This window comes from Channa argus, chromosome 5, assembly GCF_033026475.1.
Source record: "Channa argus isolate prfri chromosome 5, Channa argus male v1.0, whole genome shotgun sequence".
Lineage (NCBI taxonomy): Eukaryota > Metazoa > Chordata > Actinopteri > Anabantiformes > Channidae > Channa > Channa argus.
Window position 1 is genome coordinate 16,049,381 of NC_090201.1, and position 26,270 is coordinate 16,075,650.

A 26,270-nucleotide genomic window follows, 5' to 3' on the forward strand; every position below is an offset into this window, starting at 1 on the left:
CGAAACCTAAACACTGTTCAAACTGTGTCTATGTGCCACATCAGATGTGTGTGTGGCAGCAGCTGAGGCACTGAGGTCTGATGTGTGCCACAGTGAAATGAGCTACAATAACCTAAAGGAGTAGAGATAAATGTTAACGTATCTTTAACAGGCAATAGCCGAAGTTTAATTTGTGAGGCAGTGCTTGACTGCAGAAAGACTGATTGCATATTCCTTTCAACCTGTTCGCTCATAGATAAAATGCAATCAAGGAAGACCCGGAGTGTCAAAGCGTCATTAACTAATTCCTAAGTTAATGTTCAGTAACCCTTTATTAGCTAATGCATTAGCTACTTTGTAAGCACTAAAAGGAATAGAGCATGTAAAATGTTGAAATGTTCCCATGCCCTCTGGTTGCTCCAGTCAACCAGTACAGGTCACTAGTGCAGATCCCTTGCCAGCTTCCCTACAACGATAACATGTTTATTAGAATGCAAGGCCAAGCTGGAGGTACTGCCACCAGGGAAATGATGACAGTTCTCAACATTGGCAGGCGAATATTTTGCCCCTACACTGGTATATATAAAGAGGCAGTCATGCAGACTGTCAAGACAGCTGGGGGTCAGTTGGCTTTAAAGAGATGCACTGCCAGGTGTTGGATTCTTACAAATAAATGGATATGTGACCATGGAGAAGAAAATCTAGTGTTAAAAAGAACAGCCCTGCAGGTGTAAACCCCTGGAGCAGGAGGATATATTTCTGTAGAAGCAGTGAATGTTCTGGTTGAGTGATACAGTTAAAAACTAAAGCGGTAAATTTAGTATTTAAGGCAGATGAGTGGAGTTAAAATCAGTTGTTTCAAATACTGGGCAGAGATCTAAAGAAACACATGTGTGGTTACCTGCATTTGTTACTAAAAGACACATTGAATTCAAAGTGCTTTTTCTACAGCCTGAAATGAGATTTGTATTTTTCAATAACTGGTTTTCAAATTTCTAAGATAAATAATGTAGAACTTGTACTCTTTTGTTAATGCTGCTTTTGTTTAAAGTTTAGGTTTAAAATGTTAAATCAAACACTCGGAAGGGGTTTTAAATAGTACACAGAATCTAGTTTTGTATCTGTTCATTGTGCGAATATGACCTGGACACACAAGAAGCAGAGAATAGATGGATAGAATACCCAATTAAAAATAATAAACTCATTAAAGCTTCTGCAAAAATCCACAATCATAAGACGATGACCTTCCTAGTTAATTTTCATAACCTGCACATACTCTGTTTAATGAACACGAAAAAATAAAATAAATGAAATGCTAAAACTGAGAAAAGGCCACAGGTGCACTTCAAACACTTTACACACATTTCAGTTAGACTCATCAGAGTGTGTGAAGGCTCTGTGTGTCTATTCTTAGACAGGTGACTGACAGGGAGTGTCTGAGCCCTCATATCAACCAACAGCCACACGCAGAGTTCATCACAACCTGTCACCTCCTACATACAACGCCACGGATCCAGTCACTCTTTGATCCTGGCAGATACACCTGACGCTTTGCAAGCCAAACAGACCCCGCTTAAAGCATATCCAACATTAAAAATAAGGAAATTTAGGAAACAAGAAAAGAAAATCCAGACTGTCACGGCAGGTGGCCTTGATCTGGAATGAGTGTCTGATAATACTTACCATGCTCTGGTCCCCGGTCTTGGTGAAGGTCTTTTCATCTGCAACATCACGTTTCACCCAGCTGTAGGAGACCATGTAACTGGTGATAGGTGGGTGGTATATGGTCAGAGGACGTTCCCAGCTCACCATCAGCGCTGTTTCATTTAGAGGCTGGATCTTCATGCTGACTGGGGCACTGCTGCACACTAAAAGGCCAGAAAGAAGAGCAGAGTATAAGAAAAAAGCAGCATGAAGGGGGAAGAAATGATAAGAAAAAAACGGTTGCATTTTCCTCATGTTATCGCATCTAGGTAAAAAAGGAAAGGCTGTTGGTGTGAGGACTGCTTGACCAGCATTTGCGTCAGTTGATGTATGTGGGCAGAATGCAGGTTGCGTTTTAACAAGCCTATTATTACCATCTGCTGCTGACATGACTCAAAGCCATTTTCACTCAGAAAAGATAAAACATTAACTCTATAACACAAACAGTTCTGGTGGCATGGCTGAGCATCAGACACAACCTCGGGTGTTATGGTTAACTGTCAGTCTGGACATATGGTTCTTTCATGCCATGTAGAATACCAAACAACCAAGAGAAGTGATATACATGTGGTAGAGGTAATAGTGAAACTTCATGTTTATGCCTGATTGGCAAAATCCTGCATGTGGAACATTAAGCAGGATTCAGGAAGAGGATGAAAGGAAAGTTGTAATGCCGCCTCAAGATGGCAGTGTAGGCTGCAGCCTGATATTTACAGATGGATATGTCAGTACCGTTAAGTGACAATCTGGACATGCTTATTTAGCACATCAGGGCGACAACAATCAGGAAATAGTGTCAACTGGCTATGTGTTCACAGGGTTTCTTCCAAATTGAAATTGTCACCACAGTTTCTACATTTACACGATGAATCTACGGTGCAAATTATGCACCATAATATGTGACGGGGAGACAGGGTGGAAGGAAATCAGTCAGAGGGACACAGGGGAAAAAAACAAAAAGCAAAAAACAATAGCAAGAAGATCTTGGGGTGTTGATGAGGTGTGACAGTTGTGAAATGTATTATAACCCGTAGGGTCTTTGTTGTCAACTTTCGCCTTTAACAAGAGCGGAAGACATCATCATTTTACTGTCTGCTTTACGAATGTCATAACAGTCGACTTCCTTTTAACCATGAACACTGGGTGAAATGGTAACACTAAACTCAACGGCAGGTAAACCCATTTTGTACCCTACAATGTGACAATATCGTATTTTCTATTTGTGCAAAAAATATAACATTTGTTTACAAAAAGTGGACAAGTTTTGTTATAAGTGGTCTACAAATGAGTAAACATCATATCACTGTTTTAATTAGAAAATCCATTGAACCTAGGTTTTTATGAAAACCTTTTAATATGGATTGGCAGGAAAATTAATTAGCGTAACATTTTGCATAAAAATAGGGATTTTGTTAGATAATCTCAGGGCCAAGTGAAAATAAAAACTTCAACTGAGACACAGTATAAATTCAAAAGTAAATGATACATAATTTTTCATCAGTGGCAACATTTCCCAACAGGCTAGTGTCTGTGTAGAAGTTTTTTTTCTATGAACACAGGATGTAGCCTCCCAAAAAAAAGGCTCATAGTGGTTTCACCTCAGTCTGCAAGAGCACTTAAAGCAGAGCATGAATCTTTCTCCTGGCAGCTTCTAACCATGAAGAGGATGAATTGACTGTTGTCAACAAACAGCAGCTCCACTTCTTCTCATTTCTCAAGGCTGTTCAATATATTTTAAAAAAGCTGTGTGCAGATATTGGAATGACGGGGAAAAAGCAACATTTCCATTGTAAACACAATGGGTGAAATATAGCTGATGTTAACATAAACACTGTAATTAGTATTTTCTGGAATTTAAAAAAAAAAAACATTTGTCAAAGTATTACATTGGGTTTTAGAAAAGTGTAATGACAATTTTTGATTATTTCAATTACTTAATAGTCAATTAATCAATTTACTTAATAGATTACCTAATAACCCCCCCCCACACACACACACAGAGTTTACCACCACCTCCCACCAACTATTGATTCTCACATTTTAACCACAGAGAAATAAAAATGCAAGAGACTCAAAGAGAAAATGAGCAAAAGGAAGGGGAATCTGAAAAAAGGAAGATACACATGGTCCACATTCATTGTGCCTACTGATATAATGCCACAAAAGCAATTTCACAACTTCATTTATATGGGTCTATTTTAGCTTTGCCACATAGTAATGATGATTGCTGATCGGCCCTGTTAGAGTGCTTCAACTTCATCACAAGCATTCCCAATCAATTCTCCCCACCAGACACCAACAACACCACTTTAAGGAGCCGCAGCCTTTCTCATTAGTCTCCATAGTTCCTGTACTATTATGTTAAAGCAAGTGATGTAAGATGTGCCTAAAAGACAAAGACGAACACAAATACTCTAATCAAGCCCTGCATGAGGTCTGTGACTGGCATTAATATGTTTTTTGATATAAGAATGAGTTAGAACAATGAGAGAAAACGTGCATCTTTCTGACAGCATAGCTTCATCTAAAAATCTAATATGGGAATTCCTACCTATTATTTTGGAGACTTTAATGAGATTAAAATAAAACTGTCTGATTTTTTTTTCAAACCAGAAAAAGAAAAAATGAATGACTCTGTATGCTTCTATTGTACTTACAGATCTAGTGAATAATGCTGGGTCTTTTGAATAGGCCTCAATGTTAAAGAGCTAGAAAAGCTTCCTCATCTTTGCTCCCAAAATACTAATATCTCACTAAAATTTCCTCAGCACTTTTTATTACTTTCGACCACAATAAAAGAACCCTACTGAAAACCAAGCAGTCCGTGTTCAAATCTTGAATGAACATATCATGAAAATAAATAACTGCAGTAGGACAACACCAATGCGTTTAGAAAATCATATTTTAGGCCACTCAGAATTGATACTATTACTTCCATTCAAATATAAACAGGTAATTTTTGAATATATTATTTTTCATGTTAGTGTGGAAAAAGATTAGCTACCTTAGCATGGAGACCAAAGTATACCCTAATGTAAATGACCGTTTGCTAAACCTCTTTTGTTGAACTGTGATCAGCCAGTCATGAGCATGATATTATGGGAACAGCCATTTAGTGCATATTTAAAATCCCTGTACAAGGCAACTGTTTTAACACGAGTCAGCTGAAAACATTAAAAGCTCTGGGTGGAGACAGCATTTTCAACCAATTATGGTAATGTTTGCTTAATTATCTATCTAGCTATATCTAATACAATCTGCCAGCCTCAGTTGTCATTTTAGTTTTCAAATGAGGCATTGGCAAGAAATGAAAAGCTTGATTTTGTCTGCCACTATTTGAATCAATGGCTCCTTGATTTCTAAAAATGACTAAAGATTTCCAATGGTAAATCTGCTACTGTTATCAGTGTAAACTACACCTGTGCTCTACAAGAACACAAAACTTGACAATAATATGAAAAGTAACTAAGATTTAAAGGTTTAGCTAAAAAGTCACTTAAGACAAATCTTAAAGAGTGTAAGCAAACAAAACTAAAATGACCGTTAAGTACAGCACATTGCTTGTATGTATACTTTTGAATGAGATGACACTGGCTGATCTCGGACGTGACTGTGGCCTACACAAAGTGTGCATTATAAAATACTACATTTAGTACCTACGCCCATGCCCTTAGTTACAGCAAAATCTCAATACAACAACTAGTAAACAAGTCCTGCCACAATGCAAACCACAGGGGGGATGTGATACTCGGCATTAAATGTAATTTACCTCTTGAAGCCTCAGTGCTCTGAGGACTTCCCAGAATCTCAGTTGCGTCTTTCTGCCATGCGTCTTTCACAGCCGACTTAAAGACTTTTCTATTGTTCAGGTCCTGCAGGGGTCGGAAGTTGTTCCTTAGGTAATCCACAGACTTGACGTGATCCTGTTGCTCTGTTGTAAAGATGGAGTAAAAGGCCTCCAGCTAGATGAAACAGAGAGAATAACTACTGAAGCAAATTGAAGTTTGTTACTTTGTGTGCATGGGTGTGTGTGTCCATTTGGTGAATATTTCATGCAGGACTGCATTTGTAGCCACTTGCCAGTAGCTGACTGTTCACAACTGGAGCTCAGTATTTGCAAGAATCATTCACACTGCAGGCACCAGCAGGCATGGACCTCAATCATCATCCTGGCTACCTACCGAGCTGTAACTTCTCAATGGGGCAAATTTGTGGCCATTGATTGCCATGAATGATCTCCTGCCATGTGCTGTAATGACTACACATTACAGATACTGTGGAATCAATGCATGCTTGGAGAAATGAATTACAGGTTCATAAAAGGCTATCTGTGAGCGTCACAAACATTGTAGCAGTGGTCAATATTCTTGCAGCTGAAGTCATTTCTGAACAAAAGATTTGTCCTCCTGCAAGTTGATAGAAATTCCACTGAGCCCTGCAAATTTCTACAGTACAGAATGCAGCTGGGTAATCCAAGAATTTTAAGTATAAAAGATGCAGCGCAGGATTGTGTATGGGATCAGCAAAAAATGCGGGGCATGATTTGGCATACATTATCTCTCAGAATCACAATGGCCAAGTTGGGGGTAAGCATATCTAAAATGCATAGGTGAGAGTTGTAAAATTCTACATTTCTATTAAACATATGTTAAACTGTTACTGCAATAATTTAAATCAATGAACCTGAACAACTTTAACAGTATAACCAGCTTCCATGCACAGCAGTATTCTGTTTAAGAGCCTATAATCTGTGTCTCAAAGCAACAGCATGATATATGTGTAAGTGATACAGTATCTCACACTACCATTCGAATGCCAGTAATTGCCCCCACTCTGCTTATTCACCCTCTATATAGCCAGTTATGGTTTCATATGCAGAGGAGTTGAGGAGGAACGAATGTAAAGGCAAGAAAAAGGAGAGTTAGATGAGGGGAAAAATTGCTTGTGCACCGACACGACAAGTGATCCAATGACTATGTGCAAATGGGATCTGACTGTGTGTGAAGAATATAGCTGTCTTTGTGTGTGTGTGTGTGTGTGTGTGTGTGTGTGTGTGTGTGTGTGTGTGTGTGTGTGTGTGTGTGTGTGTTCACACCTGTGAGTGGGACAGATACACAGGCCTGGAGAAGATGATCCACTCCACTACCTTGCTGCAGGGTGGTGTGGTCAAAGAGCCAGTGTATCGATAATAACTGTCCACTGATGATGGCAGCAGATCCCTCAGGATGAATGATCTGAGGTTGGTCTCCTTTTCTAGGTAAAGCATGCAATCAGAACTGGTCAGTACACATAAATGAAAAAGTTACAAAAACACCATACCGTGCACACGTGTTTTACTAAAAACCTGCACAATCTAAGTTTTTTACAAGATAATTTTATTTCACTCTCCCTGTGGGATTTTTACTGGCTATCCTGAAACCTCCACTAGTGGAATGATGGTGGCAGTGGTTAAAAGCCTCACCACTTGTTATCACTTTGGCCAGATCTCTGTAGTCACATAGGCTGAGAGAGGAGCAAAGGGAGAGGAGTCTGATAAAACTGCCAGCTCTGACAGCTGATCTGTGGCTGGGTGGTAGTGTAGCATGCTCTGCTTAGTGTAACAACTGTGGCATGGGCCACAGGGATTAAGACAGACCCAAATGATTGCCAAATCTGTTCTATTCTCTGATCAGGACCAGGCAAGGCCATGTAGAAAAAATACACGGGAATCAGATTTTGTGAATTTGTGAAATGCAAGTGGGCATGTTTTCCTTGGATTATGACAGTAAATCAGTAAAGCTGATTTTGTGTCATTTCCAATCTCATGACCTTATCTAAAAAGAAACAAAAAGGGGTGTGGTTTACATTTTGATAGGACCGAGGCACTGGAAACCTCGCCCACCTCAGATTCAGTATTCACAGCCTTTCTTCTCCCCGACTTCAGACAGTGTACGTGCCCTATCGCTCATGTGCCGCTGAAATGCTGATGGATGGATGACTGTGGGATAACGAGCTAGTGGAAAACCAACCACCCAAATGTGGGAGGAGAAGAGGAGCATTTACCAGCCAGCAGGAAGACAGTCCAAAAACCACCACACCCACACCAAGCTCTCTTTAGCTGGGAGATGACTGTGGTGTTAGCATGAACATCTGTTTAACGTCATAGAACAGAGTTCAGAGACTTTTGGAGATGTGTGCAATTATAAAATTATCTAGTAAAATAGTCAAAGCTGCATCTGGCAACATGCCTTTATGAAGTTATTATAAGGCAAGTATAGCAAAAAATAGGAAATATTTTATTCGCTACTGCTTAAACTAAAATGGTCTAGAAAGTTCACTGATCAAAATTGACCCATTCTGCATGAGTGCAGAGCAACTGCTCCGGGTTTCTATATATTAAAATCTATTTACATGTCCTTGTCAGTGGAGGATTATGCTCACATAAAGCCTGTCAGTTGCAGGTTGTAAAACAAGTCATATATGTCCATGAAAGCAGAGCAGCTGTGTCCCCAGCTGAGGTAAAGGATTACACGGTCATGCTAAAACATCTGCTTATGGTCTGCATAAGTTAAGCAGGCAGTGAAGCCAGCACAGCAGCAGTGATTTATGATGAGATGCCATATGGAATGGTGCCATAGCATACAGCACAAGAATGTTGTTAATAGTTTAAGCAATAATACAGTATGAGTCTTTGCAGTAGCATCAGTCTGTGAAAGTGTGTACATGTACATCTGAGTCAGAGTCCAAAAAAAATGTTGTCTAATTGAGGCTCAGATGTAATTAATAGCTCTGTCTCAAAGAGTGAAGCTCCTTGGAGGTCTCCCAATGCAGAGCTACACTAGGCATAGAGAGGCGGTATCTTTCATATTTTGCCTCTTTTTGATGTTAAACTCTGTTCATATCTTGTGTTTATCTTAATTTAGGATTAAAAAAGAAGCCCAATGTTTTCATTAAATCTAAGCACATCAAATATCTATTCTATGGAGGTAGGGAGGAAAATCATGTCTGCTCTACCATGGGGAATTTACAGCAAGGATCAACCGAAACAGAGTCAGTGATTTTGTATGGGATTATTGTTTTTTTCAATAACTCATATTATCTTAATTCCAACAGAAATGTTTCGTGTGGAAGAGCTTTTGGTATCCCAGATTATAAAATACTGCGGAAAACACAAAAACACAAACCGCAGGACAAAAAAAAATGAACAATGGACATATTGGGTGTAATATTGTAAGATTGTTGTCTATGATGTAGACTTTGAAAGGGACTTGGTTTCCCATCACTTACCATGATGAACTACTCCTTTAAGTCCCTGGATGATGGGGTCCACAGCTGGATTGTCTTTTTGCCCCAGCTGCAGGAAAAGTCAATGGATTACAAAATGAATTACAAGTCACGAGCACAATGAGTAAAGATCACCATGAACAAAACAAAGGGCATAGACAACATCCTGCAGCATCTAATGCTGCTGTGAAGTTTGCTAAGATCCATTTTTGGTAAGCTATTGAAGTCAACCCATGGGCCATTTTATATTGTGTATATAAGTGCATTTTGGACAAAATGATCCGTTGTGGCGACCCTGAAATCACAGGATAAGCCAAAAGGACAAAACAAAACCAAAAAAAAATAAAAAATGAGAACCCTTTTGTCCAACAAACGCAGTTCCATTAAACTGAAAAAAGTCCACAATATACAGTACACAATTTGATTTGTTTGTGTGACATTGAGGAAATCATGACTTTCTATTGCTTTCCAGTTACATCACCATAACTTTGCGCTGCTGTTTGGCTGTTACTAACGCCACTGGCAGGGTAGTAGCACCCACATTAATGCTTTTGGACTACTCTTAATTCATTGTAATGACCATGCACTAGTAAATATGTTTCAGCCACACACTTTATAATATCCTAAATGACCTACTTAAGAGACAAGACTGGACAAAACACTTTTGAAACGTGGGGACCAATCTTCCTCTGCCCAACATTAATTCAGGTCAGTCAGAGGAGAGTAATTGTGTGGCAGTGAGTGCTGAATGTGGATAATAGGCACACCTTGGAGGCCATTAATAGGCCTTTGGGGAGCACAGGAAGAACTCTCATCATTGATTAGAAATAGTAAATCTGAGCCAATGTGTGTGTGTGCCCACTTAAAAACCCTCACACTGTAAACTGCTATTCAGCGGATTGTGTATGGTGGTGCTAATTGCAGTAAGCAATAGGGCTGTCAGGAACCAGCGGAGGCATTTAGGTCCTCGTACACATGGTTCATCAATGTCTCGAAGTAGACCTACATTACAAACACCTGTGTCCCCATTCCAGCCTTCTTCTCCCTGAGATGACCCCTGCCTATATACTATTAAGCCGAATGTTAGTGCACATTGATCACCTGCCATGAATTGCAAAGATACTGGTAAAGGAAATTAAGGGTGTCACATGTAGAGTTGTCATTGGCACTGGTGTGTGCTGTTTCATGCTCCATAAATCTCTGGGGTGTTTTAACAGTTAACAGAAATTAGGCCCGTTCTTGTCCATTAAGAGCTTATGTGCACAGACCTTCAGGGGACAAATTTGTTGTATCTTAGTAGGGAATCTGCAGTGTGCCACAGGACAAGAAAAATAATGCAGCAACCGGGTTAAGAGAAAATAACCCATCACAACAAAACTGCCAAAGATCAGTCCTAATAAATGTTTATCATTTACTAATCTAAAACAATTTTCTTTATCTTTTTCATAACTGGACCTATTCTATTCCAGCTGTCCCCCTCAAGTTATAATTGCCTCACTGTTCTTTATGGGAATCTTTTTCTCATTCTTTCCCGTCCCATTCATACTGATATTTTGTTAGTACTGCACATTTTTACAATTATTTTCCTATAAGTGCATTATAACCACTCATTATACCGTTTTATCCTCCTGGTTTTATATTTTCCATCCTGTTATAATACCAACAGAAAGTAGAGCTTCATTCAATGAAAATGAAAAGTCAAAGGGTTATCAAAGTGATTACAACTTAACCTGGGGTGGACAAATGCATGTACAAAACTTCAAGGCAATCCATCTGATAGTTGCTGATGTATTCAGTCTGGACAAAAACGGTAGCGTGGCCAACAGACATACCTTGCCAGCACTCGAGCAATGTCGCCAGCAAAGATAAAAATGTCTGTGTTACATAAGTGTATTCATGTACTGTTCCTTTTTCTTCAGATTATATTTGTTTTGTCCTTCATTCCTGGCAATACTTTACCTGAAAGAAGATGACCATGGCAGCAATGATGCGTCTGTCCTTGATGGCAGTGCTGAGGCTGTCAAAGTCATCTGAATTGTAAAGGTAGATCTGCATCTGCAATGGAAAACAGAGCACAAACAGCTTGAGGAGTGGACAAGGAGAACCAACAGTCCAGTCATCAATCACTTGGACACACTGCTAAGGAGCTGATGAAAAGCTGTTTTGGGGGCATAAAAGAGGGTGTATTTATCACTCCCATAAATCTCCTATAATTTGTGTCATTCTTTTTTGTGTGCTGCCACTCCTGGAGGATGCCACAGAAATACAGCATCCCACTCCTCAGGGCAACTGTCCACAGAGTCAGTTAAGAGCAGAGAGGAAGACTTGGAGGAATGTGCTCTTATTCTGTGGTGAGATCTAACAGAATGGTGTGCTTCTAATCAGTGCTCTCAATTACCTTGAATCACTCATAACATTGCTTATGATTTCACAACAAAGTGTAGAATGTGTGGGTATAATCCACAAACCATCATACACAGAATACATCACATACCTGTCATGGCTCTGGTTTTGCATAAAAAGATTTTCATTCCTTTCATTTCAAAGCAGACATTATGGTGGTGCTGATCTAAATCAGAAAATGATTCCAAAAGTAGCAATGGGACCTGTCTATCATCTCCCTGGCTCAAGACTCTTTAAATTGAAAAATCCTTTTATGTCACTGAACCAAGTTAATTGGCAATAAGAAAAAGGTCCTAGATGTTGGTTTAATTAAAGGATATGCTCTCCTTTTTTTTTCCCAAAAGAAAAATTACGAGAAACCCCCAGCCACAATTGGCTTCACTGACAAAAAATACAAAAAGTAAATAATTGTTTAAATAGGAATAAATTTATTAATGTACACCGCAGGCCTAAACCAGGTACAAAATGACTCAATCCAGATCATTTAAGTTAATCAGTTTCCTTCAGACTTCCTTTAACTGCAGCCTTTAATGGAACTAATTTGTTGTCTGAGAACTCAGCAAGAAAGAGCATTGGCCATTCATCACCCTTCAGATGTTATTAACTACATTACCCAATTAAGCTGGCCCCCTTAGGCTTCATTTACTCACCGAGATTGGCTCATATGACCCGCTCTTGTTAACAGTACACTTTGGAAAATGTGATATTCAATTATCAAACACTTTCATAGTATCCAATAAAAATAAATGTTGCCAAAAGCGATTTGAATAGCTTGATTGCCCCCTTCATTTCACTGCATGCATTTGAGATGTGACACAAACCCCTTGTTGAGTAAACATCACAGATATCAATAGAAGCTCCTGATTTTAAGCAGGACAGTGGAATCATGTATAATTTTTAAGCTGCCTAAAACATCTAGACTCAGTCATACATTAAAAGTCTTGTGTTTCTCAGTTAAAAAATAAGAATAATGTTATATGCATGTAGTATATGTAATATGTAGACAAAACAGAATATGTTGAACAATACCCTATGTTAGCTTGAAAGAGACCAGACATAACAGGTGTAAAGTAAAAGAAAAGACAAACATTTGAATTTTATAATTTACTAGCAGTTTTCTCTTTAGAGAAGATAGTCCACATTCATTTTATAGCCCTCAATGTTTCTTCTTGTTTTTCCACTGCAAAGAATTCCCAAGTTCTATTTAAGAAGTCATGTTAAGCATGATTTCCCAAGACAGTGAGAGATTGTAGCAACACAAGAGAACTGCAAGAAATAAAAGAAAGATTCATCACAGCAGCACTGCCTTATTCTTTTCTTTCTCTATGTTTTACAACACCTGTGCTATCACAGTTTTGCTGTTACAGGTAAATGCATGTGTTTAATGCTGCAAGATCTCATCACTCCAATCACACAACCATCCAAGATATTCTCTCTCAAACATGTACTAGAATATGTGCTAGATCACTTATTTCCAGGAACAATCAAGTGCCAAAAAAGTTGTACAGTTTATAATGCTGAAAAAACATAAAATGTAGTCAGTCTATAACTTGAAACACTGACATTCTTTGTGGGCAAAAAAAAAATGTACAGAGTGGATGAACAGTGGATGCTGTTTCAGTAACCATAATGCTTTTAATTCCCATGATCACTTTACATGACAGCAACACAGCCCAATTTATGTTACACACACACACACACACATACACAATATACATCGTAGTTTTCTAAAATATTTGCAGGACATTTCTAAATGCTTTATATGGGTTGGAAAACTGATTGTGTTTGCAAATGTATGTTTGTTTTCGTTTCCCCCTCAAGCTACACAGAGATGTAGTATGTTGAGCTCTACAATCCATCACCCCCATTAGTCTTGATTCTTAGTGTCATTGTTTGGTTGCAGATATGCTTTTAGTGCTACTGGACCTTTTCTGAAATGCACTGTACTGTACAACCACCTTGACACTACATACATCTGCAGTACAGTGTGCAAACGTGTACCCTTCCAAGGTGTGATTAGTAATCCATGTATAATTTATCTACCCTTGGTGACACCCTAATATATTATTAGAAGAGATCTCCCTAAGGTAGCCTGAGGCAGAAAAAGTATTTCATTTTTCATTGTGCCATTTGAGCAAACAGGTGGTCCATCTATCGATTTCCCCACTTCACTCCCACAAAAAAGGGCCGTGGTTAGATTAATGTCAAGCTCAGGAGCCACAGGCCGAGCGGCCTGTTTTATTATATAATTTTTTTCACATGACCACGTTATAAAGGCAAAGCAGCTCCATAACATAGCTCACTGAATCCTACCCCGCGTACATGTCTGTAAACTACTTTATTATTTGTGTGCATTTCCAACCTTATGGGCAGGTGGTGTAAACAATTTGGAGGTTTATCTTTTCCCACCACATGAGTAAACGCTTCACACAGTGTCTTACATGTGACTCAGGGCTGACTGTGACACATTGAAAGTGGAGAGATAATTAGACAACAGTCTGGAAAACTGTCTCTGTTTAAAAGATTCAAATAAGCCCTCAAGCTTAACCTCCAAGGTCATGCTGTTCAATTTTAAAACAACAAAAAATAAACACAAAGAAACAAAAGTCAAACCCTGCTATAAAAGATCACTGGGTACATCAAATACAAACATTCAGAAACATGTAGGATGTGCTGCACACATAGTGCCACAAATAATATAATCGCAAATGCATCAAAATCTGGCAAGGCCTACTCTGAAAAATTAAAAAACACATCTCATAGAATGGAAGACTTAATAGGCCAAAGGCTAGATTCTACATAACCACACACCACTTCAACCATTTGTCATTTCATTTCACTCTTTTACCTTCTGGTTGACAGTGAAATAATCCATTTTGTTGGATACATTCAGGCTGATTTATTGATTGTTTTAAAAAGAATTAGGTTAAAAAAGCAAACCTCTTTTTTTCTGTATGTACAATATGCATGTGCAGTTCATGGGAAATATCTTTGCTGGAATGTGGATGGAATATTCCTTGCTGTGTTTCCTGTAGGAAGGATAACAACTGCAAATTTCCCAGGAGAAGTTGACCCGAGTACTACAATTGGCTATTTTCTGTTGCCATTATTCTTTTCCTAATGGTAATTTCTTTGAACATTCCTCCACAGTGTCACTTAGAAAACTTCAGTTCCCATCACATTGTTGCAAGTCAACCCTATCTAGGCTTTATGTTCTTTGCTTAGACCACATTAACAACGTAAACAGTATGAGAAGGGTGTTATCTGTCTATTAGGAACAGTGTACCAAGAGTGTACCAAGCATCTTTTCAATCCATATGTGCTCTTGCAATTTCAATAGCACTCAGTTTAAAGTGTCAATACAGTCACAAATGTATAATTACTAAGCATAATTAACACTCTAATAACCATTTTTGCCAGATGTATCCTTTCACTGACACCACCAATCAGGTTTCCTCTGTTCTTTAAATTGAGTGTTACTAAATTACAAAACCTTAAATATTTATTCGATACTGTACAGGGCAGAGTTAAGCTGGAATTATAGCAGGTTTAATCAAAATTCCCAGTCATCATTTTAGAATTATATTTCACCCCTTAACATTTGTACTTGTCTGCTAAAAATTTAATTTTTTATACACAGATGTGTGGATATATTGTATATTTCTGCTATATTATTGTTTTTGTCTTTTAATTAGCTGAGCTACTTCAGTCTTTCCATGTAGGTCCTGGCAGGTATCTATGTATCACGATGTCCCCATTTATATCAAAGAATCACCCTTTCAAATTTCAAGCCCATTAGGTTTGGAAAACATTATTTGACCGTGAAGTCAGTCCAGAATACCTGGTCTATACACAAAGACAGGCTAAGTTACAAATCTGAATCTTATATCTATAAATTGTGTGTCTTAAGGGCATACAGCTTACAGCTGAACAAATTGGTCATTAAAGTAAATTCCATCGTCTTATTTAGAAGCATACCATCAAACAGCTTTATAATGACTGTATATAATCTGGTGCCCTTTAACACTACACTGAACACAAAAGGATGTGGGAAAAATAAATCTAATTACTCAGACATTCAGCATCAAAAGACGTCCCTGCAGAGAGGGCTCCAAAGAACAGGGTCAAGAAACAAACAAGACAACTTAGGCTGCATGTTTGCAGAAAGGACAGAGGCACACACTAACAGCCATTTCTAGTTTTCATACACACTTATATTGACACCAATTATTGGACAATAGAAAGGAATAAATATTTGTCATTACCCCCCAAAATTTGAAAAGTGTGACATGTTTGCACAATTATTTTAGATAATAGATAAGAATGACAGTGTAAAGCGTGCAGTATTTAAAAGGCACTAATAAGTCATTCTCAGCACCACATTAAAAGACAGGGGTTTATTCTTTAATACAGGAGCCAGAATAAATAATACCAAAAGTTCTCAGACTTAATACCCTTCCTACCTGTGCTGCTAAACTTGGTGATGTTTGTTGAAAAATATTATATTAATATACGTTTCATCTTTTCCTCAATGTATTGCTGTATTGTCTTTGCTTTTCAGCAATTGGTAAAAAATAAAAAACTATAAACTTTATTTTATTTATTCCCCACACCTTTATTTCGCTATCTAGTAATGTACAGTAATGGTAATATAATCAGAACTTGTAGTTAATCTTTTTAGTCTATCCATTTTAGTATCTCAATTTTGCTAAAAATATTCTGACAATTAGCCATTCTGGTTTAAGAATAAATACAGTAAGTTTGTTTGTACTTCCAATCATCCGAACAATTGTCAGCCCTAAACCCACTAGACTCTCCAGGAGTGAAGCCCCATACTGCACATTTGTGAAAGTGTATTGTAAAGACAAGACATTTTACCTCTACAGGAAACCTCCTGCCATTTATGCTGTGTTCTGAGCCTGCTGATCCATTACTTTGGCCCCAGTGAAACTCCATCTTCTCTGCCTTAAAACGGCCTGGCAATCCCGCACCTCTTACAAAATAGTCATTTTTCAGGAAAACAGCAACTGGAGACAGAGAGGTAAAAAACATGCGATCAAACAAGGAATGAAAATTAAGTACACTTATGCAAATGCTGCAAAAATGGAGATTAGGTGTCAAAGAGTTGATTATACAGGAGCTCAGAGCTCATCTTTTTTTCATACCTATCATATCTCAAGATCACAACTTAATACTCATTATCTATTTTTTACTATAGATTATCTCCTAAAAAAACCACATTCTAATTCTGACATTTATTCAGTAAGCTTCTGATGCTGCGTTGATGCATCCTGTTATCAAGCTATTGACTATAATCTTATTGTTGTCTATAACTGAATGACAATTCAATTACTACTTGCATCAGACACTGATTAACCTTTTTAGATGTTTCTCTTTGTGATATTTGCCAGTCTTACGGAACATTAATAAAGCAATCAAACATGGTCAAGATTGTAGATAATATACTGACAGAGTAGTTCCGATATTTTATTTTTAATGCAAACTCTGCAAAGTTGATGTTTTCTCTTCAACGTCACCTGTTTTTGATGAAAATCTATGTTAATTAATTTGCCATGAATACACAGCAGTTTTTTCCTGATATGCAAAAATATGTTTTTATTAACAACTGACCAATGCACTTTTATCCTTTCATGTATTTAAAAAGCCAAGAACCTGTACTATTTGAAATAATCACGACTTGTGAGAGCTCAGGAGCAAATTTTGCTGCCCAGCAACCCACAGTCTGACCCATGTACTTCGGGGTAGGTTTCATGGCTCATACAGATACACGTGGGGGACACTCCCAATGATGTCACTAAGGTGACCTTTAGAAAGAGCATACACCAGCTCTTCCTATCTACTGATTTTGGGTAGTAGCCATGAACAGTAAAGTTACCCTCACTTTAACTTGTTGCGTGGTTTAATATGAAGATGCAATGGCATTCACCTCCTTTGTGATCACTTTTGTTACCTTTTGCAAAGCTGTAACGCCACTGCTTCTGTCTAAAGAATAGCAGGCATTTTTAAAATGCACACACACCTCATAAAATTCAAAGCAGACCACGTTAATCCTTCTCCTCAAGTCAAAACAGACATTTCTGCTGTAATGAAACTTTCATCAACCGTGTCATGTAAGGGTGAGTTTAAGCTGCAATATGTCTTCATGCCTTGTGAAACACCATAACAACAAGGCAAATTATGATCCTTCTGGTATTCAGGGCTGAGGTTACATCTTAATGTAATCTCTAACCCTTTACTATGTCTACATTGGACTTCATTAGCCAGATTACACCCGGTGCTCTGCCAGTTGATATTACTCTATTCCAAAGGGATTAGGTCAGCCTTTCTGGAGAAGGACAGCCTAGTTTTAATAATATCACAAAGCAAACCAAGAGGATGAGCATGTAGAAGCAAACACCAACTGTCAGAAAACACAGATGACATGATGAACAAGCTGTTCTAAAAGAATGGATGAAATCAAGGCAACACACACAAATCTCAATTTAATGAACAGCAGGAAGAAGTGAAGAAAATAAACTGTGAGTTCTGGAGAAAATAGAAGGAAGAGCAAAGAATATCTGAAAAGAGAACCTTGTACGATGTTCAGGGAAGAGCTGAACCGCTGATATGAGGCAAAAATGAATCTACCAGCAGTTTTAACAAGCCAGTGTTGCTTAAACTGATGGCCCACAGTGTGAAGGAATAGGTCTCGAATGCAGGAAGTTTGCAAGACTCTCGTCCTGTAAATCAACACTTGAACATCTCAAAGTAGAAATCAGCCAGCACATGAAAGAGAGAACTACTGTACCGATCACACAATCATAACTGCAAAACACTTTCGTAAACACACAAAGTATTTTCAGCCTTGGTAATGAATCCTTGCTATTGCTGTTGTAGTAATTCTGTGGGCAAAACAAGTGAAGTCAAGGAAAGGGGATGCTCGTTGGCCCTGGGAGTTTCATTAGAAATGCGGCTCTGGGTGTGATTGAACCCTCCAACAGCAGAGCAGGAATTAGAAGCTAAGCCAAAAAGACCTTGAATCACAGCCTGTGAAAGAAGGGGAGTGTGTGTGAAAGTAAATCCTTGATCAATACAGAGGTCTCTTGGGTCTTCCAATTCCTCATGAATTTGGTTGAGAGTTGTTTGAAATTTTACTGAGAAATGTTTTGTTAAAGAATGCTGCTTGAGTACTAGCCAATCAGCTAAAACTCAAAGCAGGTCAAGGCCCAAGGGACTGTTGGGAAATCAATTGCAATGAACTTTTAAGATCTATTCACTCAGTTCTTAATTAAAATATTGACTTTTAAATAGTATCAAGGATGTTAAAGTCCCTCTGTGCAATAATTGAAGAATTTTGACTTGATCACCCCCTAGTGGTACAATCAAAAATGCCACTACAAGAGATAGAACATAGCAACAGTTTTTTACTCTATAGATCACTGTTTTCAATACACCTTGTCTTTATGAATAAATACTGATTACAGTAGGTCGCCAACAAAATACCGACCCCACACTTCTATACCAGCTATCGTGACGTTTTTCAATGCCTTTGTTCTTCCTCTAGTGTGAGAAAAATAGCATTTTTTCCACACAGGGAAATAAAACACATGTGTCTTGGTTATAATCCAGTAATAAAATCCTAGCCCACCAAAGAGCATCTTTCCTGAGTGGCTGCTGACAGTACTGCCAGACAATTTTATTCTGCATGGCAGTAAAGGGGGTTGTACGAGTGTCTTGTTCAAAAGTAGTTTAGACAAAATCAATAATAGTCAGCAACGGAGCTGAGCACACTAAAACAGTGAACAGAAACAAGTTGGCGGCTCTGGACTCTGGACTGTCCATCACCCCTTTCTGTTTCTAGTATAGCTAGCTTTGTAGTTTGCTGAATGTTCACAACCATGGTTGACAGCAGTCAGCAATGAGATGACTAACATTCAGCACTGATTGTGGGACTTGCTCAGCTCCTGAGCAGAGGTCTGTTAGACTACAGTGCTTTGCCAAAAAATTCACAACAATGAACTGACAACAGTGGAAAAAAATACTACAAAGGGATCACAGAGTGCTCTTGATGGGCAAGCTGATTTTTTTTTTATATATTTTTTTTATTTTTATGTGTTTCGTGGCGTTTAATTTGTGTATGATTAAATTGATTTAATTATCTTAAATGTTTTTTTAATGTGTAAGATAAGGGCACAATGTAGATAGGAGATTCAAAAATAGCAAGCAGGCTAAATGGCCAAGTCCTGCATTACAAAATTACAAAGTGAAAAACTGAGCTTTATTTAAAAAAGTGTCAGCGATAAGAGAATACCAAATTTTCTCCTACAAGAAAAGAATTTATTTTAAGAATTTATTTTTTATTTTTTTTCATGAAAGCAATTTGCAGTTTGGCTTTAATAAAGCAACAGACAAAGTCAAGATTAACTATGGCTTTTGTGGTGAGAAGCTGGTGAAGGAAAGTTTAAAACCATGGAAGCTGAAGCGACACCAAACTAATAAAAACTCTGAAATAATGGGTAAACACATCATTTTTTTTAAATAAAAAAACTTAATTCAAACTATCTTAGGGAAACCTTTGCCAGGTTTGGAAGTGACCACCACTAGACCACTGGTGTTTGATTGCTGTCTCCTTATCGCACAAGTCCTAAGTGATGATAAAAATATTTAAATGGCAGAAATGATGTGTGGTCCTCAGGTGGTTAACAAATTCTAAACTGTACTGCTGTCTAACGTTACTATGACAAAAATCAATAGCATGACTGGAAACAGTGAGAACACACTACCAGAAAAACTAAAAACTGTCCAATCTGGCATCTAGTTGGACAAACCTAAGACTGTGGCAGAGGAGGAAGTACTCATTGTGTATGTAAAGTACATCAACAAAACTAAAATGAAACAAGACATACTTACGTCTGTCAATCTCACAACCCCCACACTAGGAGAAGATATATTTTGTGTTGTTGCCACATACTTAATAAATCACAATCCTCCCTATACCAATTTAGTTGCATGCTGCACAGATGGAGCTGCCTCGATAACGGTAAAGAATAAAGGCTTCAACAGCCGTTTGAAAGATAAGCGCCCCACTGTCTCGTGTTTCACCGCATGAAACACAGACAAGACCTGGGCAACAAACATCTCTGTGAGGAACTGAAAGGAGCCTTAAAGAGGTAAAAATAGTAAACTTTATCAAAGCTTGTCCAGTCAACAACCCTCAGCTATGTGAGGATGACACACCAGACTCTCCTTTACACCAAGTTAGCTAGTTATTCCAAGAAAAAGAGCATTTAATTAAACTTCAAAACCCAATGTTTCCAAACCCTTTATAATCAGAAACTATTGCATAAAATGAAAAATTAGTTTCTCATTCACACATCATACATTTGCAGGGCATGAATATCAGTGTAATGGATGGATGGATGGATGGATGGATGGATAGATAGATAAAGAGGCATGATTCTCTACTGGACAGGGCTCAGAACCACTTCCAGAAATAACTATTTGTGAACACAGTTCACTGTGCAATCCACAACTGTAAGTTAAAGCTGTATCATGCAAAGAAGAAGCCATATGTTAACATGATGCAGAAACACAGCCATGTTCAAACAAAGCTCATCTAAAATGGTCTGAGGCAAAATGGAAAGCTGTCCCGTGGTCAGATGAATCAAAATTTGAAATTCTTTTTGGAAACATGGATGCAGTGTCCTGCAGGCTAAAGAGGAGAGGGACCATCCAGCTTGTTATCAGCAGACAGTTCAAAAGTCTGCATCTCTGATGGGGTGCATTAGTGCCTGTGGCGTGGGCAGCTTACACATCTGGAAAGTCACCATCAATGCTGAAAAATACATAGAGGTTTTAGAGCAACATATGCTCCCATCCAGACAATATATATTTCAGGGAAGGCCTTGCATATTTCAGCAAGACAATGCTAAACCAGGTACTGCATCCATCACAACGGCACGGCTTCACAGGAGAAGAGTCCGGGTACTGAACTGGCCTGCCTTCAGTCCAGACCTGTCACAAATGGAAAACATTTGCTGCATCATAAAACAAAAAATTCGGAAACAAAGGCCCAGGACTGGCCCAGGAATAAACTGGTCTCCACTTCCCAGACATTTGCAGACAGTTTTTACAACAAGAGGGAGTGCCACACATTGCCCAGTTCAAACTTTTTTAAGATGTGTTGTTGCCATCAAATTCAAAATTACCTAATATTTTTCATGAAATGGTAAAACGTCCCATTTTCAACAGCGGATATGTTTTTTTATGTTCTATTGTGAATAAAACGTGGGATTAGATTTTGTTCAGGTTGGCGAAGTCATCAACTCTTGGAAGAGTCCTGGTTTTGCCAAACTTTTCCCATTAAAAATGATGGAAGTCAATGTGCTTTTGGGAACATACAGTGCAGCAAATATTTTTTTTTGCCTTCCCCAGATCTGTGCCTTGCACTAATCCTGTTCTGCAGATAGTTCCATTGACCTCACCCCTTTCGTTATCATACAGTATGCATCGTCAGCGGTGAGGACTTCTATAGAGAGGTGTGCCCCTTTCCAGATCATGTCAAATCAATTAAATCATCAAATACACATGTACACCTGGTATTTTGAAATAGGCTCTAATTTTACATCTAATTATACACAATTAAATTATTATTATTATTAACAGTAATCTTTTAAATAGTGGGGTAAACCCAAGCCTTTATTATAATGGTCTAGTGTAACGCATAGCAGCAGATCTACTAACAGATCATGAATATTCTTTCAAAAGTGGCAGTTTCGTTAAAGGTTGGAGTTAGTCTTGGTGTTCAAACTGCTGTAAAGATGTGTAAAAATTGTCTTTTGCACCCTTGTCACTCTGACCTCCCCGCTCCTACCACCATCCCCCAGTTGCATGCCATTCGTTTGCAGCAATTTATGGAACAGGCGAACAGGAATGTCACAGGCTGTAAACAGCTGTTAACTGCCTGAAATTAATGAGCTTTTCAGGTGTTCAAGGGGGCTGACAATAAGGGACAATTTTTGCATGCAAGTGGAAATCAATCCACTCTGCTCCATCCTGCACTTCCTCCCTTTAAACATGCACACACAAACTTACATTTAATCTTTGATCATTTCATTTCTTTACTATTTACTCAAAGATGGTATGTTTCAATAAACAATTCTTACCTCTAATGCAATAGACAGAAACAGCAAACTATAGTTTACTTATTTACAAACAACTTACGATCAAATTCACAATCCTGTGAGGTCAATCTTCTAAATATTAACCAATAGTGACCTCCTGTAAATAATAATAACTCTGATAAAGTGGTTTCATTTTCATGAAAGAGAGCACAGCAATGTAAAAAGCTCTGTACTTTATGTGCCTAAGATTATAGCCGGCCGTGTTATTTCCATCTTTGTAAATAAGCAGCCCAAAGCATTGCTTGACTGTCCCTTGGCCTTGGTTGTCATGGAGGCTAACAACTCTCATTATGAACAAATGCAATAGATGACACTAATCTCAGAGAAATATTGCCAAAAGGAAGAGAAATCAATTAAGGTTTCAGTCACAACAATCGCCCATGGATTTGCCGATTAAAAAACAAAAATGTGGCAACGGTAGTTGCCAGAATCAATAGTATCAATAGCAATAGCATAGCATAGCATTGCTCTACCACTAGAAGTACATGTTAAGGGGTTGGCTACTTAGAGCTTACTTGTTAACCATATGTTGTCATATTGCACAACCTAACCGTACCAGTTGCCCTGATGTGAAATAGAACAGTACAAACCAAAAAAAGGTCATCTATCAAAAAAAACTCATGTTAAATGTAATATGCAAATAAAATTTGACTGATTAAAGAAAAAGAACATTTTTCCATTTAAACCTGTCTTTCCAGTGTTTTTCATGGTGGTGTGGTTGGACGACTCAGTGTTGAACTTGTCAAGCACCAACTGCTGGTATTCCTCTGAAACCAGAGCTTGTCCATCTACAATGTCCACAGGAGATTGGTTCTTCTCAGCACATTCTGGATATGAGGCTGCCCAACTTCGAGGTCCATGACTGCCTGCAGAAGAAGAGCACAAGAGCTTATGAAAAATATAAACTAGGTCCCCAAATTCATCTGTGTTTAAGGATAACGCCTGCAGCAGACATAAAATTAGCAGCACTATGACAATAATGCTGTTGTAGCAGCAGCAAAGTTTCAATATCAAATGTACAGAAAGAGGACAATGATTTGTTCACATTCATTCGGTTGCAGTGCCCTCTGAAAAGGGAAAATTCATTATCTGGCAACAGGCAACTGCAGCATTATTTTCCACAAATGACACAAATATCTAAATAAGGCATACTTGTCCAGAACAACACCTACAGAGACTTGACTTAGAATGCGTAATAGCTAATGTCGTCTCAGCTTCTGATATGTTTAAAACAACAAAACATTATCTTTGGGCTGTTCAATGCTCTACTTTAACAATTCATCTGTTGTGTGCTGCAAACTAACTTCCTGTAGAAGAATCCCCATCCACTGCCTGCTCTTTTAATCCTCCATCCCCTACAGTGGCGTTTCTACAAAAGAATAATCCACAACCGACAGGGGTCCCCTTGATCCCTTCTTGGGTACAATGGGCCAATGCAACAACAAAAGCTGAGGGATCAGGGGAACAAGGAAGCATGCATGGATTTTAACTTTTCTGGGTTAACACAATATTCATGATCCCATTCCCCGCAGATATAGGGCGAATTTGCCACTGTCCCATGTAAAAGATATGAGAACTCCTCTTTACTAAAACACCAAAGGATCAAGGGTGGCTTCATGCCTTGCTATGTATAAACACCTTGCAGCCAGACATTGTGTTCCAGTCTTTCGGAAAACGGAACAGCACGATTCGGGATTATTTTCAAATATCTAATTGTTTTACCATGTCACCAAGAGAACAACCATAAGCGTGCACCTTGGGGTTTTGCAGAACAATAAAGGGGGAAACATTTTATTCATCTCTCCAAGGATTATATCATTACGTTATGAAAATGGTGCACCACGTACAGTGTTCAGTTCTTGGAAAGGTCTCAGATTTGTCCACAACTTAAAATAACATAAAATTTCACTTAAACGCCACCTGAAACATTATAGATTCAAAAGGTCTGAAGTCCACATAAATGTTGGAATTGATTTGAGCTGCATTTGTAATGACTGCATTAGCAAGCAGGATTACATTTGTCAGTCACGGCTTCAGATTTAGAGTCTTGTGTATGTTTTAGACTTACTGTACTGTGCCCATTATGAATGCAATGAAAATACTGTGAGGCAAGAAAAACCTGCTTGTCAATATTAAGTACACAGAAGGGATTTATACAGAATGTAGGGAATGTTTACCACAAAGTAATCAAATGTGTCTGGTATACAAAAATATCTTTTATGCCTTTGTGTAGGAGAAAAGCAATTAGATGTTATCTCTCTATTTGATTTGTGATTGCTGACAAGTTAACCATGACTGTCATGATATTGAAGTTGTCTGAAGCTTAATGAAATTGGCTGCACTAAAATATACTTAACTTAACTATACTTGCTTATCTTGTTATTCCAAATGTGAAACAAATCTAAAAGATATGTATCAAAATTATTCTTTTGTGTGTAATTACTAATGTGAGATTTATTGTTACTTTTATTATTAATCCTAAATATCAATTTCAATAGTGTTCAAACACATCCAGACTAATGTTGCTTTAGAGAAGATTGAAGATTTAATTTATATCTTTACCAATAAGGTCTTAATTTTCAGTGAACATCTCCGGATGTATGTAAGACAAACACCGAAGCTTATACAGAAAAAGTATGGTTAGCTAAATATCATTTAACACTGTTGATAAAGTAGTACACAGTTGAGGCAGATTTACAATTGGTTATGACTTACTTCCATCCCATTTGTGCTTGCAGAAAAAAAATATATTATCCTTGGCAGAGCTGTCTGAAGTGCAATGCCTCCAGTTGTTTTGAACATTTATTCCCTTAACAGACGAAGTGTGCTATGTGGGCTACCAAGAATAAAAAAAGAAAACACAGAATTATTCTGGTTCTCCATTGGGCAATTTCAACCTATTTTTTTTATTTTTTTATTTTTATTTTTTGCTTTTTTCTTTCTTGTGGCAAATAAGACCCTTTTCAGATGTTACTGAGACATATAGGGTTTAACAAAACTCGACTGACATACTGTATCTCAGAACAACAGCAAATTTCATAGGGCAGCGTTGCGGCAGATCATGTGTTGGCTTCGAATATGAAAGGAAGTTTAAAAAAAAAAAGAAATGGGCCTAGATTTATCCTTGGTTGGTGCAAAATAGAAATACATAAAATGCAAAATGTACTAAACCCACTATAGTGTTGCAGAGGTCACTTTTATACATAGTGTGAATAGAAAAAGTAATCTTTAGCAAATTTCCATTCAAACACACATTACATACCACTTACTGCTAGAGAGATAATTCTGCCTTTCAAGAACAGAAAGGGAGGAGCAGCGTTAAAATCAGATAAGTGAGGTCTGCACAGCAGTCAATTAATCTGTCTCATTGCCATCCATCAGAATGACTATAATCCTAGTGGTTAAGCCTTTTCCACTGCAGCCCTGCTGTCTATAAAGCTAAGGTGAACAAATTAAAACTAAGAATTCATTTAAAAATATTGTAGATTAACTTAACATTACGTGCCACATTTGCAGCTATTCAGCTGCATATCATTCCAAGAACAGCACACACATTAACCTCCATGACAGTCCTATTCTAGTGAAAGTTTTTAATTGGACATGCACGATAATTCATGCAGTTTTATATACTTCATGATAATGGATCAAAGTGAGGTACACTGATGCTACAGTTCATCTTTGAGAAACATGTAATCTCTAACCTTTATATTTAGAGACAAAACTCATCTATAGCTATTA

At 38.0% G+C, this 26,270-nt stretch overlaps 1 protein-coding gene across 3 annotated transcripts in view; it reads right to left on the reverse strand.

The window, feature by feature from the left end:
* LOC137128108 (receptor-type tyrosine-protein phosphatase gamma-like) overlaps positions 1-26,270 on the reverse strand; it is a 100,889-nt gene that overhangs the window by 27,899 nt on the left and 46,720 nt on the right. For 2 of the 3 annotated variants that reach the window (XM_067505820.1, XM_067505819.1), the window contains exons 3-9: positions 23,219-23,398; positions 16,228-16,376; positions 10,906-11,001; positions 8,950-9,016; positions 6,779-6,936; positions 5,453-5,645; positions 1,663-1,847 (exon numbers count right to left, since the gene is read on the reverse strand). In XM_067505820.1, the coding sequence (XP_067361921.1) occupies positions 1,663-1,847; positions 5,453-5,645; positions 6,779-6,936; positions 8,950-9,016; positions 10,906-11,001; positions 16,228-16,376; positions 23,219-23,398 (1,028 nt within the window). Of the gene's footprint in view, positions 1-1,662; positions 1,848-5,452; positions 5,646-6,778; positions 6,937-8,949; positions 9,017-10,905; positions 11,002-16,227; positions 16,377-23,218; positions 23,399-26,270 lie in introns of those variants that run through there. The other variant, XM_067505821.1, reaches the window with a different exon arrangement.